Source organism: Neofelis nebulosa, chromosome 2 (genome assembly GCF_028018385.1).
Source record: "Neofelis nebulosa isolate mNeoNeb1 chromosome 2, mNeoNeb1.pri, whole genome shotgun sequence".
Taxonomy (NCBI): Eukaryota; Metazoa; Chordata; class Mammalia; order Carnivora; family Felidae; genus Neofelis; species Neofelis nebulosa.
This window is the reverse complement of record NC_080783.1, coordinates 137,036,993-137,054,366: the sequence shown is the minus strand read 5'-3', so window position 1 is coordinate 137,054,366 and position 17,374 is coordinate 137,036,993. Positions and strand designations below refer to the sequence as shown.

General features: G+C 38.4%; 1 protein-coding gene across 1 annotated transcript in view; it reads left to right on the top strand.

The window, feature by feature from the left end:
• PALMD (palmdelphin) overlaps positions 1–17,374 on the top strand; it is a 49,375-nt gene that overhangs the window by 22,863 nt on the left and 9,138 nt on the right. The window contains exon 3 of the mRNA XM_058716451.1: positions 483–607. Coding sequence (XP_058572434.1) covers positions 483–607 — 125 coding nt within the window. The remainder of the gene's footprint in view (positions 1–482; positions 608–17,374) is intronic.

The following is a 17,374-nucleotide window of genomic DNA, read 5'->3' as shown; positions in this document are numbered from 1 at the left end:
TTTGGAGCATTTTCTGTACACTGTCATTGGGATGAATAAAAAAATGGCTTCAAGGAAGGAGCCTTTTACTTCAAAGACACAAGATGTACACCCATTAATCAAATAAGTAATAGTTAGACATCACGTGATAAGATCTCTGTACAACTGCTAGATATACAGTGTAGGTAAGCAGAGTGCTGCATGATTCTGAAGAAAGAGAGCTCTCTGAGGGTGAGGATGGGGGAAGGACAGAGATTTTCACAGAGAAGGAAGAACCTACTCTAGAACGTGCAGGATAAACAGGATTTAGATACATAAAACTGGCTTTGGAAGGGGGTTACAAAGGGTGCAATGAAGGGAAACACCAGATTTATTCAGGTAACGCAGTGAGAAAAAAATCATTTCTCTTTACTATGTTCACTATTAACATTCATAAGATTTCAAAGTAGTTAGAGATTTAGGAAATTATTGATTAAGAACATCTTTATGTTTCCTGATATCAGAAAAAGGCCTTAAGGGAGAAATGGCTTCTAGATGGAGTCAGCAGCGGAAAAGAACAGGAAGAGATGAAGAAGCAGAATCAACAAGACCAGCACCAGATCCAGGTTCTAGAACAAAGCATCCTCAGGTACAGCCCTCACTGACCTACTCCATAACTCCCTTTATTTTGACTTTGCCCATGTTGCATGTATAAGATCCATTCTTATTTTTAAGGGCATAATCACATCTTCATTTGGATTTCTAATAAAGACTAAGGCAACACCAGAAGATGACACAAATTTCACTGTTAATGCCACCTACACATAGCAACACATGATTTATTTTTTAAATACATACTGGTGACTTACCCAAAGCTCTCCAAGCCTGTTTCCTCATCTAAAAAATGGTAGTAACAATATCTATCTTTTACAGTTGTTGAGCAAATTAAAAATATATGTGCTAAGCTACTAGCACCAACTGGCACATAAGGGGTAGTCAAAAAACAGTCCTTATTCACAGCCCCAACCCTTACTCTCACCTTAGGACAGGTGACAGTTCTCTGGATGTGTTTACACTGTGTGTCCATCACCCTTCTCCTGGGCTCTCCCCAGTCACAACCATGTTTTGGAAGAGAAGACACTGTAGGAATACTTCACTAGCATTTTCTCTCTTCTACCTTCCCAATTATTTGGTCCCAGGTGTTGACCTCACTTCTCAATGTCCTACCCTGCCCATCACCCACAATCAGTACCAAGTCAGCAACTTGTGATATAACAAGTAAAGCTTTTAAATTGCCTTGGCTTAAAAAGTGATGAACATGAAAAAAATATATATATTGAAAAGCTCGAATGGAAGATTGGGTTATTAGTATTATCACAAAATATAGATAGCATGAAAGAAAGAGACGTGGGAAATGTCAGAATCATTTTCTAACCCACACACAGAAAAAAGATGGAATTTCTTGTGGTATAATAATGACAATAATTTAAAGCCTATGGATCTTTGAAATAAATATAGGTAGCTTTCAAAATCTCACTCACTGTGAATTTGTCCTCTTTAGTGAGAACTATAGGAAAGACCTGAAAGGTAAAAATATCCACTAGCTGTACAACTACATTTTGCTCATCCTCACCACACTAAACAGACAGATTGCATTAGGCCTTCAAATTGACAGCATGGAAAAAAGCTTCCTTTTTTTAACTGTTTCTCACGTTACTTGCCTAATTTCACACGCTTGTACATTTAATAGCTAAAATCACTGACTACTCATCCTTATTCAGATGTTTTTTTAAATTAACAATTCTTTAAAAGTTATATTGTAATCATTGAAGTGTTTATATTTATAAACCCCTCGGTTGTTTGCTCAAAGATGTGAAGTGTTTCTGAATGGTAGAAAACAATTCCTTAAAAATAACTCAATAAATCAACTCTAGAGTTGGGAAAACTTGATCCTTTGTCAGGCGTCCCTTAGCAAGAGCTTCTTAGCAAAGTCTGGCTTAGCTGATGATTACTTTCTCGTCCTTAGCACAGAACCCTTATCTCTGAAGGAGTTCTGAATTTAATCCCTGCATACCCTAAGCTCTGCAGACATATGCCTGCTTCTCTTCAGAGCCCCCTCTTATTTAAGAGTCTTTGCCCATACTGAATACCTACAACTTTTTCTGTACTTGATGATAACTGAAGTGGCTAACAGACTCAGACGCATTAACAAGTTTGGGCAGCACTGTAAGTAATCCCAGAGAATTTACTAGGATTCTACTGATTGCTTTCAGACCTTGCCTGAATGCTCTGAGAAGCACATAAACTTCTAGTGGTACCGACCATGGCTTCCCTAGTTAGAGTTCCTATCTGACAAAAAAAAAAAAAAAAAAAAAGGAGGAGGAAGAGGAGCAGGAAGAAGAAGACAAACCATATTTACCAGCCATATTACCTGCCAGGTACTTTACAGATTATCATCCCATCTAATCTTCATAACCCTGTGATGCATTGTCATTATCTTCACTTTTGGCACATAAGGGGTAAAGAATTCACATAATTACAAAGTGGTGGATCAGAAACTCATGACTACCCTATGCTACCTATAAAGTGATGCCACACAGCATTTTAGACCACACACTATGGTCCGAAAACCTATTATCTCTTACAGGAAGTCTTTAAAGCATGTTCTGACCCTTGGTTCTCCTTTCTCCAAAGAGCTCCTAGCACTCTCCGGATCTTCTTTCATGTTGCTCTCACATTACACAATTCTGGCATCTTCTGATGAGTTTATTTTTTTTTTATTTTCTGTTTTAATTGAAGTACTGTTGACGTATAATGTTACATTAGTTTCAGGTATACCAAATAATGATTCGACAGTTCTATACATTACACAATGCTCACCACAACATGTACAGTCACCACCTGTCACCGTACAATGTCACTGCAATATTATTGACTGGATTCCCTAGGCTGTGCTTTCATCCCCGTGACTTCACTACAACTTTGTTTTAGATCTTCAGGATGTCATTAACCGTAAGTGCTCCTTTATTAGCACCAAAAGATTTTAACCCCCAAATATAAAATAACAGGAATGATTTATTTTTAAATGGCCTTGTGCCATTGACAAAGCACTTGCACTTCCATTAAGTCATTTCATTCTCACAGCAATCCTAGAAGCAAAGCATTAACACCTCCATTGCATAGAGGAGGAAGTAGGCTCAGAGAGGATAAGGGACTTAATTAAGGTCACAGAGCCATTAAAGGTAAACTTGGGCCTCCAAGCAAGTCCCATTCAGTGCTCTCCTGCTATAAAACTAAAAGAGAGCTGTGGATGTACATGTTCTGGAAATAGTAAAACATCTAATACCTCGTAGCAAGTTGCTTTGTTTAAGGAATGGTCCTAAAAAAATGTATTTGCAAAGAGTTCATATCAAGAATTTGCATTGTTGTGATGCATGAAGGCTGTTTATCTCGTTTAAAATGTGCAGGGAACAGAATGTTCTGAAGCAACATACAGAGACAAAATAATATCTGTGCCTTGTCTGTATTAAACAGCCTCCACTACTGCCCAGCATTAAAGAAATCATGTCGCCAAAGCAGCTTTACCTGATTTTCTTCTCAGATATTTCTACAACTGCTAAATAATCAGGTGCATGTTTTTAAATTCAGTGTTTCTCCAAAACAGCTACCCGCAGTGCTTAAGAAGCTTTTATTACCAGCTAAAGAAAGTACATTTTCCCATTAGCTCCAAGAGGCAACCAAGTCAAAGGATGGAATTGAACTAGACAGAGCCACCCTTCTTCCCTAAGCAGGGAAAGCATCCCAAACCCTGAATGACTGTTTATCACTTGACTTAGGTGCCTGCTCAAGGGTGACATTTGCCACCTGCCAGGCCTCTCAGCTAGAGGATAAGATTTTAACGGGAACATCAAAATAGAAACGCTGCTATTACCTCAGAGTCTGCAGCAGGGCCAGACTGCTCCTGGTTTTCATTCCTACTACTACTCCCAGTCTTGTGAGAGGAAATGAAAGAGCATGGCCTTTGGCATTCAAATCCCTGCTCTGTCAACCACGGTACCTATAAGCCTGACATGTTCTCTCATCTCTTTGGGCCTCAGTTTCCTTGTCTGTAATAGTGGGACAATTATAGTGACTTCACAGGACTTCATGAGTGATCAGCTTGGAGAGAACCTGACACATGGTAGGTGTTCAAAAAATATTAGACCCTAGTCCTTATTAGGAGTCAAAAATAATTAGAAGAAGGACACTGCCTGGAATTTTATCTGGGGATTTTTATCTCTTGGCCAAGATGTCTCATTTCTTTATGCCAGTACAAAGAATCTTTTCCTTTGAGTAAACTGAGATTACCACGCAATTAGAATTCTTTCCATTTGGAAATAATGGATGGGTTTTCTTTATGACTTGAAGACTAAAACGCTCACAATACTGGTTAATTTTTACAGAGCATGTGTTATATACCAGGCACTGTGTTCAACATTTCATATAGATTATCTCACTGAATTCTCACAACCACGCTATGAGGTAGATTAACACTTAATAGGTGAGAAAAATGACATTTGTAGATGCTAACTTGCCCCATCGCATACAGCTAAAAAATTAGGACTCAGGATTTAAAATCTAATTAAATGTCTTAATCATAAAAATAAATTATGCCTCAGATCCTGTAGAAAATTTTTATAAAAGTTAAATCCTGTAAATGCTACCCTTTTACAGCACTTTTAATTTCCAACCCATGTAACGATTTCATTCTCTTATATGCATAGATACTCATATGACTCTCTGCCATATTAAAAACTCAAAGCTTCCCTGACTCACACATAACCTTTAAGTAAAACATGTCTGCTTATTCATCCTCTCATCTTTTCTTTCAGAACAGCAACGTTTCAGAAAATAAGTAGGTTTCCATGGTTTTTGTCTCTGAGTCACATTCTTAGCTTTGGAACAATATTAGTGGGTATTTTGCCTGTGCCTTAGGAGGAAATGTTCCCAGGAGTAAAATGATACTGAACATCTCCTTCTGAATCGCTTTGCTTAAATAGAGTTTCAATTTGCCTCCCAAATGAGCCCTGTTCTTACTGTGACCACTGAACCATTTACTACCTGATTGTAGGCACAGGTTCAAATCCAGCACCGACCTTTCAGTCCAGACACCCATGTGTACAAATTTATAGGCTGGCTTAGAATTCCTGTTTTGTCACGTCTGTTGCTTTCCTCCATCCAATAGCCAACACCCATAATGAGCCCCCCCTCCAAACACCCTCAGAAGCATCCAAAGGAGCTGTGTCGTTCACATTCTAGATTCCTCTTTCCTATGGGGCTGCCCAGCTGTCCTCCCTCTGCCAAAATGCCTTGCATCAAGTTGCCCTCCAGAGGCTTGCTACTTTTTGAACTATGTCCAAAGACCTCTGACTTTAATTGGAGCACACAGAGTGCCTGACAGAAATGTCATAAGCATAAAATGCAAAAGGTTAACTGCCAGGGAGAATGATGTAAATGCACTGTCTTCCCTTTGAGAAGGATTATCTACTTATGATTAAATGTTCTCTAGTAAGGATTGTTTTTTTAATATTCCAAAGTACCCTTCTGACCCTCTGCCTTTCTTTAATGAGCTTTAATTTGTCTCCAAATGGTAGACACTGCCTGCCCCATAAGGTACTAATATGAAGATGCAGGAAAGATTGGATTTCTGTGTGATTGTATGTCATGAGAAAATCTGAGGAGCAGGTCATTACTGCAGCTGCCACCATCCCACATAAGGGAAGTGCCACTACAAATGGAGATGCAATATTAGGAAATGCACTCTGCTCAAGATCATATAAAGCAGTAATCTACTCTGTTAACTCAAAAAATAGCAGGCAAGATTCAGTTTCAAAAACAGAACCCAAAGGATCGATGGAGAAATATAAAGGCTAAATGATTTTGATGCTGGTTATAGTTTATCAAAGTTCAGCTCGCTGTAATTTCTATCCAAATTCAACCCCCTACCTAATGCTCTCATCTACCTGTGCAGGCCAACTGTACCTTAATGAAACTGATGTCTCATCCAACACAGTGAGGAATGCTGCATGAAAAAATGTCACATTCTGACCCAACCAGCCATGTCTAACATCATATTGTGGGAGAGGCACAAGCTGCTCTTGTGACTATGTGAGAGAGAAAAGAGAAAGGGGGGAAAGGCACACAAAAAAAGAGAGAGAGGGAGAGAGAGAGAAACCCACCATTTGTTTCTTCTTCTTAAATCTGCTGTTGCCTAGAAACACTTAAGAAATTATTCTGAAGCAATTATATGAGTCAAAAGCATTCCAAGCATGTTTTTCACTTTCCATATTTGACTAATTGGTTTATCAGATTTGCAATAGTTCATCTGTTGTTGTTTTTAATTTCCCAGATATTGTGATTATTTCTAACTCAGGAGATTTTTTTAATGTAACAAAAACAGCAAAATAAATCAAATTTCCAGCAAAAAAAGAGGAAGAAATCTAACCCCCAAACCCCATCAAAAAAAAAAAAAAAGCCTAGTACAATGCCTAGCACATAATAGGAATACCTGTGATTATGTAGCTTAAAAAATGAATGAATGGGAAAATATGGATGATGGATGATGGATGGATGGTCAGACTTGAAAATACCAACTATTAAAGGGTCCAGCTAAAGACTAGACAATGACTTGAACATTAATGAAGTAAAAATGAAAGCCTTGAAATTCTTTAAAATAAAAAAGGATAACCACCCAACTATCTTGAGTCAAGGGCAAAGTCACATGACAGTGGTTTTTGAGGCCATTGTTGATGACGTGTTGTAACACCTCACCCTCACTTCACTTTCTCATCTTTCCCCTCTTTCCTATGCTCTTTTATTTCCTTATCCCCCACTTCCCAGCATCCTCTGTGATTCACACCTGCCAATCTCATCCATAGCTTAGTAAAAATAGGGTTAAATGATTACCCAGCATAAACACCCCCACCCCCACCAGGGCTTTGATAGTCTAAAAAGTAGATTAGAATAACACCACTCCACTGCAATTCAATAATAACAGCTACCCTTTATGCAGCATATATTATATACTCTGAGCATTACTCTGAGAAAAACAATTCTCTGAGGAAAGTCTAATTAGCATTATTTTACATATAAGGACACTAAAGCACAGAAAGCTATAAATCTAGTAGCAGACAAGCCATGAGTCACACATAGATCTTTCTGACCCCAGACCCATTCCACCAGGACTCACTCGGTTCATTCTTGATCCATTTCAATGAAGATTTATAGAGAACCTGCCACATCGAACCCATCTTTGTCTTAAGTAAAGGAGATTGAGATCATAAGTGCCTCAAAGCAAATTTTTAGTTATGTTTATTTCTCTTTAGATCCTTTAACTTTTCAAAGTGATTTTACATTATTTCATTTAAAACAATATTCAGTAACTTGAAATACAAATTTAAAACCACTAGCATGGACATCATAAATCTTTGGCTGTGTTGACATGAGTAATGAAGGAACAAAGGAGCAAATGAACAAAGGAGAAAGTGGGAGAGGAGTAATTGTCACAAAGAATGTTCAAAGGCAGAAATTCTTTGTACAATATGCTACCAAAGGGCCTAGGTTTCCCCATTCTCCAAGATTGTCCCCCACCCCAGATCTATGACTAAATTTATCAGCTCAGGAAGCTTCCACATACACCCCTTGGAATGCATCTTTTATCTGCCACAAGCTAAGTGTCACTTAGCCCATTTAGACCACCCCAGGCTAACTGGTCCTTGTTGGTTATTCTATGTTATATTAAGATTGGAATTTATATTTATTGGTCTTCAAATAATAGAGTCCTGTTCTTGGTATCAAATATGAACAATTAATACTAGAAGCAAAGCAAAAATGAAGTGGATAGAAAGTTGAAAATATAGTGGCTGCTCTATAATACTGTTGGAAATAAATGTTAAGGGTTACAAGGCATACAGCCAGTAATTATTTCTGAACAGAGAGAGTCAATGGCTGCATACATCATTGAATATGTTTTGCCATTTCATAATATGGTAACAAGTAATTTATTCACTAAAAATATTTTCCCCTACAACTTTTTTTTTAAAGAAAAAAAAGCTTTCCAAAATCATGGATAAGCACATCTGCAGCTAACTTGCCATGTCCTGGCTAAGGCACCTCATGGCACCTATGTATGTAGAGGTCAATTTGAATTATTATTAAAACTATTTAGCTCAGGGTGCCTGGGTGGCTCAGTCAGTTAAACATCTGACTTCAGCTCAGGTCATGATCTCATGGTTCGTGAGTTCGAGCCCCACTTCAGGCTCTGCACTGACAGCTCAGAGCCTGGAGCCTGCCTCGGATTCTGTATCTCCCTCTCTCTCTGCCCCCCCCCTTTCTCTCTCAAAAAATAAATAAGCATTAAAATTTTTAAGTTTAAAAAAAATATTTAGCTCTTATTATTTATCATGTACAAGGCTCTCTACAGGCTCTAATTAAAAACCACACACCCAGCTTCTGTGCTACCAGAGCACTCAAGAAGCCCATAACTAACCAGTCTACCATACCACACCAACCTCCAGACTGTGCATTTATTTGCATTCATTTGAAAACCTTGTTTGTAACCTGCCCATGAAAGTGACTGATTCTCTGAAAACCAGTTTGGCCTCTTATTTTTCATGGAAAATTAAAGCCTTAATTTACAAAATATTGTTCTGATGAAGAGCATTTGCTTTTCTACTAAATGATTATCTTCTAACATTATCTGCCTACATGGCAGTTTCAACTCATGATAGTATCATCTGCCCATAATATAATTATTAATATTTACAGAGTTATATTAGGAGATGAGATTCACCCATGCAAAAGCTGCTCGCTTGTAACTATAAATTATTCAGCTTTTCTAAACATCTGCTCTGTTCCCAATTATCAGAGCCAAGTGACACTTGTTTCAATGTCACTGCTGGGCTAGCTCTCTGCTTCTTGTTATCTTGAAGCTGCTGTGTCGCATTGTTCCTCCTGTTCTTAAATGCTCAGGATTAGAGGCAATAGATCTGGCTTAGGCCAAACTGAGTGTTTGTTGTATGCCAAATGCCCTTTAATTCTCTGGCATGCTTACCCACAGCATGTGATTGTTTGCACTAGTGGGTTAGATCTTCCTTATTATACACATGCCTGTTGGCAAGGCTGATTGTAAGGCAATTCATGTCCTATGTCTGTGCGTACAAGTATTCTTCATCTTTTTTTATTATATAGTTTTATTTCAGTTTGGTGAGTAAAATGTGCCTGACATGTGTTAAGTGCTTAAAAAAAGTGTGTTAAATGTTTGATGAAATTTATCAGACCCCTAGTTTTAAAAATAAAACACAAAAATCAACCCACCTTCTACTAGACTGCATATTCTCAATTTTATGACAAAATAGAGTTTAATATTATCATAAAGCAAAGTACCTATAAAGATAAAATATCTTTAACCTCTGATCCATCAATAATAACTTATCTGCCCATTACATATGACCAACACACTGCAGTCAAGATTACCTAATTAAAGTCATCAACTACATATACTTAATAGTATCTGTTAGAGTTCCAAAGCTATTCATTTTAATCAGTCATAGTTAAAAAATAAAAGATCTTTCTTTTATCATTGTAAACCTTAGCCACTGAGCATTAACTAGCTAACATCAATATAAACCATGTCAGATTTGGTAGATGATTTAGAAACATGTAGCTTCTTCAATCACTAGATGCAAAGCTGATCTATTTTTCTATTTTTACTGGCTAACTACCTGAAATGCAAGGTAACAATGAGTAATTTTGCAAATCAAAGAAAAAAATCTCATAAAGTTGGTTATGCAAAGGTTCATCCCCATAAGGTGATGCAATAATTAGCATACTGATTTTGATGCTTTAAAAGATTCTATAACCACAGTGGCTTAAACAAGATTAGAACATTCATTTCTCTCACACCCATAACAATCCTAGCTGGGAGACATTCAAGGGAGAGAGAGAAGCAACATCCCATGAGATGATCTAGAGACCCTCCCTGTTTCTTTCTGTCTTGCTTTGCTGCTCCCTAAGTGATGCTTCTGGTAGGATGGTCAAAGACAGCTCACTGCCACAACATCTGCATTCCAGTGTAGGAAAGAGAGGATAAGTGGAGGGCAAACAGTTCTATTTTAAAGTTATGACCTGAAAATTGCAGATGTCACTTCTGCTACTATCCTATTAGCCAGAATTTAGTCACATGACACCATTTAAATGCAAAGGAGACATGGAAATGTAGTCCGTAGCTGGCGAGACACATAAGACTCAAGGACTTCTATTACTAAAAAGAACAAGAGAAATAGATTGGGGTGAGGAGATTTCATTTACAAAATAGATAACATTTGTTAATTAGACACCATTCCCATAAATATTATGAAAATTCTAATAATCCTGGAGTACTATTTTGGTTTCTTGTCTAGACCTGTATTTTTAAAGGACAGGTGTGTCCCTAAAGCTATATTCACACCCACACTCGCTCCAAAATCATTGATATCAAAGTTGAAGAACAAATCTCCAAATAGACCTGGTAGGTTTTCTTTTTTATTGGAGTTGTCATAGATGGCCCTCCTTTTCCTACCAGAGTAGGAAGAGAAAGGGCTAACTAATCATTATTGAGTAATTCCTCTGTGTCACACCCTGTGGTAGAGGCTTACAAAAATAATTTTATTTACCTCCTTAAGACAACCTTTTGTGAATACTATTATTATCCACCAAAGAAGAAAACTGAAGCTTGGTTGGGCTAAATAAATAAGCTAAGTACATTAGCTTTCATATGGGCTCACTGTCTTGTTTCCATGGGTAGAGCTGAAAACAAAAAAGTAGACCTTCACACAAAAACTCACAAAATGTAGGTAAACCACCAGCCACCTCCTGTTCTCCCAAGATTCAGTGGGGAAAAAAAAGGAAAGAGAATCTGCACTTAAGGGAAGAGTCAAAGATTACAACTGCTCACCACTCCAGACCAAATTCAACATCTGCTGGAGGTGAACACATTCTGAGAACCTGTGAGTCCCAAAAGAAACTGAATCCTTCTTTGTCTAGCTTGGATGGGGTCAGTGAGGTGGTCCTAGCAATTGCATCAACTAATTTCAGAAGTATATCAGTGGTGGCACAACCTGGACCAAGTCCTGCTGATTCAGACCATCCCAGAGAAATGATCACTGGGCCATCTCTGGGTGTAGTCCTGGCCTTTAATAGGCTCCCAGCCTATTACAGCAAACAGCTCATCAGTCCTTTGGGAGTGTATAGCCAAAGTCAGTCATAAACTTAATTTCAAACACAGCATCAGTGATTACCTTCAAACTACAGTATTATAATCAAATTACATCAGCCGGCTTTTATTTAAGACCTAAAACTTCTATTACTTTGAACAGTCTTGTGCCCAAACAAAGAAAGGCTGGCTATAAAGTGGCCACAGCTTATGGAAACCCCAGACTCTGAAACAGAGACTGTTGTAAGAACCTCTACCAAAATCCAAACTCAAACAACCAAAAAAAAAAAAAAGAAGAAGAAGAAGAAGTGACAAAGCCTTGGGGCGCCTGGGTGGCGCAGTCGGTTAAGCGTCCGACTTCAGCCAGGTCACGATCTTGCGGTCTGTGAGTTTGAGCCCCGCGTCAGGCTCTGGGCTGATGGCTCGGAGCCTGGAGCCTGTTTCCGATTCTGTGTCTCCCTCTCTCTCTGCCCCTCCCCCATTCATGCTCTGTCTCTCTCTGTCCCAAAAATAAATAAAAAACGTTAAAAAAAAATAATAAAAAAAATAAAATAAAAAAAAAAAAAGAAGTGACAAAGCCTTCACTTTAATCCTGGTCACACTGACTTGTCCACTAAGCAGAAAAATGCCTAGTATAACAAAATTGCCCTAATGAATACCAGGACAGAAATAATACCTTTGTATATAATGGGTCAGCACTTTTACATGTGGCCAAACCCCAGCTACGATTTCAATCTTCTGTTTCTTTATTATGACAGGAAGTAAGAAATCCTTTTATACTGATGAGCAAAATGAGTGTTGTGTCTAGGTTCATAAGAACCCATTTTTTAAAGTTTTGTTCCCATAGTGGTTAATTAGAAAGTTGTTAACAGCTCAGGTTCTGTCAGCAGAGATTTGATTTCGAATTCTGTCCTGCCACAAGCTACCTGTAAGCCTCCAGGCCGGGGGCCATCAAGGTGCCCAGCTTGCTTATCTGTCAAATGGAACTAATAATGGTACTCACGGGGGTTGTTGGAAGGACTAATTAGGCCAATGCCTCATACGGTATAGATACTCAATACATTTTAAATGTTGTTATAATTGCTAGCAAGTAAAATGATGGAAGGTAGAACATAACTCTTCTGAGTCCTGGCCTTTTTGGCCCCAGTGGTAAACTCCATTAGATTGTTAGTCCTTGTTAACTCCACCAAAAACTGAAAGAGATAAATGGACACTTAGCAGCCGAAAAATTGCCTTCTGAAATAACATCCCTTCTTGGTGCATCCAGCATTTATGTGCTGTCCTTTTCCTAAGACAAAAAATTGCATGTTGGAATTGGATTGGGGACATTATCTCGTGATGATTAAGGGAGGTTATTACTAGAACAGTGCATGAAATGAAAGCTACCTGCTTTCACATAGGGAGCTCTTGAAAATAACCCTATTTTTCCCCAGCAAATAGGCAGGGAGAAGAAAGATTCCAATAATGGATAGCATTACAAATCCTTTTTCATGTACTCTGCTTATCTAAATTGGCACATGATGCCTGCCCACCCTCTCTCAGAAATCATGAGAGGTGCTAACTCATCCATCAGGCCCCGCCTAACAGCCCAGGAGGCACCAAGAAGGATATTTCTCTTTCTCTGCTGCCTGTTTCTCGTCAAACTGAATCAGCATTTCTGGGAGCTCAGTTCCCATTCAGAAAGGTAATACCTTGTAAAAATGGGCATGGCAGCACTTATGGAAATTCTAACCCATCAGCTGAGAGATAAGCAGGTGAAGGTTAGAAAGTTATTCCCTAGTGACCTCGCCAAAAGCTTTCCATGTAAAAAAAATAGTTTTACATACATATTTTTATTTTTATATATACAAAACTAAAGTTTTATATAAATACACATAAGTATGTTTATGTGCAGGTGTATATGGATGAATATGCATACAAATATATATACATATATATGCACAAATATGTATACATATACATGTATATGTATATACATACATATACACACAGATAGTACAGATATATGTGTGTATATATATACACAATATACACACACACACATAAATATTCCCCAATATTTCACTTATACTTGCTGAATTTTTCTCTCTACTCAAAGCTTTTGGAAAAGGATTACATATGAGTCCCTAATTTAAGCCCTGAATTTTTCTGAGCTTTAAATAAGAGTTGAGTATCCTCCTAACTATGAAGAGTCACTGAGCCAGAAAAAGAAATTAATATAGATATACAGAGAAATTTGAAAAGGAAGTTAACCCAAATGGTAATATTAAATAAAAATACGGATGATCAAATTTATTCAACAAATAATAGTTTGGATTCCATATTATGTAAATGAGAAAAGAGAAACAAGGAGGAAAAAGTAAAACTATCAGAGAGACAGATATTTTAAAAATCCCTTATGAAGCATGTATCAAGTACCTACTATACCAGCTGGGCATTGTTTTAGGCTTCCCAACCTCAGCGCCATTGACATTTTAGGCCAGGTAAGTCTTTGTTGGGCGACTGTTCTGTGCATGTAGGATGTTTAGCAGCATCTCTGGCCTCCACCCACTAGGTGTCAGTAGCAGTCCTCAAGTTGTGACAACCAAAATGTCTCCAGCATTGCCAGATGTCCTCACGGGGAAATCACTGTCAGTGAGACCCACCATGCTAGAGATACAAAAATAGTGCCTATGTACCAGTTGCAATTTTTGTTTTATGTTCCTTAAGAACAGGCAATCCTCAAAAACTTGGCACATTTTCCAGGGAGGAGGCACATTTCCTCCTCTTTGGTGTGGAGGTTGTTAGACCTCCTCTTCTTCCATTGCTGGACTGCCACCATGCTTTCCTCTCTCAGTTCTGACCCTGTGAGGGGGAGGCTGGCCAAAGCCAGTTCCATGCTTTGTTACTCTTTCCTGGGTTTCCCGTCACTTCCACTGGCATTCTGATCTGTCAGAATGCTTTTCTAGAACAACAAATGTGTAACATTTATCTTTTGATCTTATTTATATTGTCCATAAATAATATATAGAAGTATCAAATCAACATATAAAAATAGGATATAGAGTTTTGCATTTGAGTGAGAATTTTAGGAAATCCTCTGTATCACTAAGCATCTCCTGTAGAGGTTTGTGATTCTAAGTAATTAGCACCAAAAGGATTCCTTCTTATCCTGTGTAACAGAGAGCTGGCTGTAACTAAATGATAAAGAAGAAAAAGGGGGTGTTCGTTTGTTTCTGTTTGGTTTTAATAAACATGCCTGATACGTCATTTGACTGCAACCTCATATTAATGCATCTTTCACCCAGTGACTTGAAAACCTTCAAAAACATTCATTAGCAGATACTTTGATGAGGTTAGCAGACTTTCAACCTTGTATTCTTACCATATTAGTCTAAAGACATCCATGAGAATCATATGGCATTACATTACCCATGGGCCTCTCTACAGAGGAAAACAACTATAAATGCCAGTGCATTTCTAATTCCCTGAGATGTAATTGGCCAAACAGATCAAGAATCTATCTCTGTGCCCCAGCTATAGAAAGGGGCAGAAACTGGAGGAAACTAGCTTTTGCTGAGTGCATGCTATTTCTTTAATTCTTTATTAAACCCTATGAAGTAGTAACATTGCCCAGATCTCTAAATGTTTAATTGTTCCAGGATTCAGTCCTTGGAAGCCCTGACTTTCTAGGAAATCTTATCCACGCCTATGGCTATACATACCAACTCCCGAATTTACATTCAAACCCAGACTTCTCTGAGCTCCCAACGTTTGTGTCTGTTTTCTCCATGTCACCATTGACTATCTCGAAGTTACCACATCCAGCACCAGTCTCTTTCTTCTCCCTCCCAGATTTCTGTCCGAGCAATTAAATTCATATCTTTCCAATTCACAAACATCAGACTCACCCTTGACATCTCTCTTTTTCTCACATCGCACATGTAATGTATCAACAAATCCTGGCAACTCTTCCTTCGAAATATTTCCAGATTCTAATCGCCTCTCACCCTTCTACCAGCAACCCCCCTGAATTAAGCCATCTTCTGTGAAGTGTTACAACTACTGACCTCCGTGGTTTGCCCCTCCAGCCTATTCTCCACACACCAGCCAATGTGATTGTTTAAATTTCAGGTCATGACATGTTTTGTCTTCTGCTCAGTATTCCCTGTGGTTCCCCAAAGGCCTTACCATACATTAGGCCCCATATGATCTAGTCACCTGCCACCTCTCTGACTTCATTTCTTACCACTCTGCTTATTCCCCGTGCTCTTAGCCTGAGTTTTGTGGTTATTCTTACCTCTCCAGAAAGCACTTCCCCTACCACCCTCATGTACCCTTCTCTTGCTTCCTTCATATCTCTGCTTAAATGACGCTTTGTCAAGTAGCCCCTCCCTGACCACACTGTGCAAACAGTGCCTTCTCCCCAGGCACTCTTCATCCCTTTACCCTTATGTTTATAGTCCTTATCCTACTTTATCCTACTTTTTAATGGAAGTATTTTTCTTCATAAATAAATGTATGTATATGTATTTACATATACATATGTAAATATGTAAGTATATACATTTGCAGGAGTTGGCAAACTATGACCCAGGACAAAATTTAGCCCTGGCCTATTTCTATATAGCCACAAGCTAGGAATGTTTTTTATTACTATTATTATTATTATTATTTAAGGGATGTAAAAGGGGAAAAAAGGTAAATAAGCAAAAGAAATTGTATGTGTGGCCTGTAAAGACTAAAATTAATTAATTTTTAATGAATGAATGAATGAATTAACTATCTGGCCCTTTATAGAAAAAGTTGCCAGTTCCTCTGTTAGTGTATTGTCGGTGTCCTCCCACTAGAATATAAACTTCTTGGGGCCAGGAATTTGTTTGGTTTACTGTCATATACCTAGCACATAGGATTGTGCTTGCTACAAAATAGATGCTAAACAAATATTTTTCATGAACAAATGAATAAATGAAATGAATGAAGATAATGAGCCTTAGCAAGGTCTGGTGACTTGTCTAGGGTCACACAAGAAGTTGGAAGATGAACCAGTATTCAAACCCAGATCCATCCGGTTCCACAGCTGAATCCTGCAGTCTAAAAGCTGCTTGCAGCAATGATATAATCATCCTTGTTTTCTATTCAAAAGATCCTCATTAGACTGTCTCTAACATGCTGTTGGGTAAAGGATCCCGTGAGACAGGGCATGGAAGGAGAAAGAGACACTGTGTGTTGTAGAAAACCTTTAATAATTATACCATAATAATACATATCTGATATCAACCATATTCAATGTGCTCATATACATCATCTCTTCTTCACTTCACCAAATTTCTGTATAAAATTTAAGGCAGGTACCATATTCTCATTGTACATATTATAAAACCGAGTTTCAGGGAGTTTAAAGGAATTGGTTGTCACAAGCAGTGAATAGCAGACACAGAATAATCCAGATCTATCGCTTTTAGTATGGACCTTTCCATTCTACCAACCAACATATATCCCCACAACTCTACTGATGGACGGATGTGCTACCATGGATGGAGACTGATTTTAATAGAATGTCAGTCACACCTCAGTAACTTCTAAGAAACCCAAAGTACTATATTTTACTTGGAATTCTATAATAGGTGAGAAAACTTCTTTAGCTACAAATGGCCAACTACCAATGGCCAGCAGCAGCAGGAAAGTCAGAACTTTGAAACTGTAGCAATGAGTGGGAGAATGGTCAGGCAGACCACACCTTGGGCTTTTAATGGTGTGACAATAACACAATATTTTTTAAAAATTTCTTAATGTTTATTTTTTGAGAGACAGAGCATGTACATGAGTGGGGAAGGGGCAGAGAGAAAGGGAGGCACAGAATCCAAAGCAGGCTCCAGGCTCTGAGCTGTCAGCACAGAGCCTGTCATGGGGCTCAAACTCATGAACCATGAGATCATGACCTGAGCCGAAGTCAGACACGTAACCATCTGAGCCACCCAGGCACCCCAATAGCACAATATTTTTGCACTGCCAAATCCATAACCATCTTAAAGAAGGAAGCCAAAAACTGACAATTATCATAGCAGATGCTAATACCCATGGCTGTCACATCCTGGACTAGCTGCTCTATCTAATCAGCCATCCTCTGAGGCAGCTGACTTTACAACATAGAGTATTTGGCTGAGAAACTACATGTAATCCATGGCAGCCAAGGGTCAGCATTAC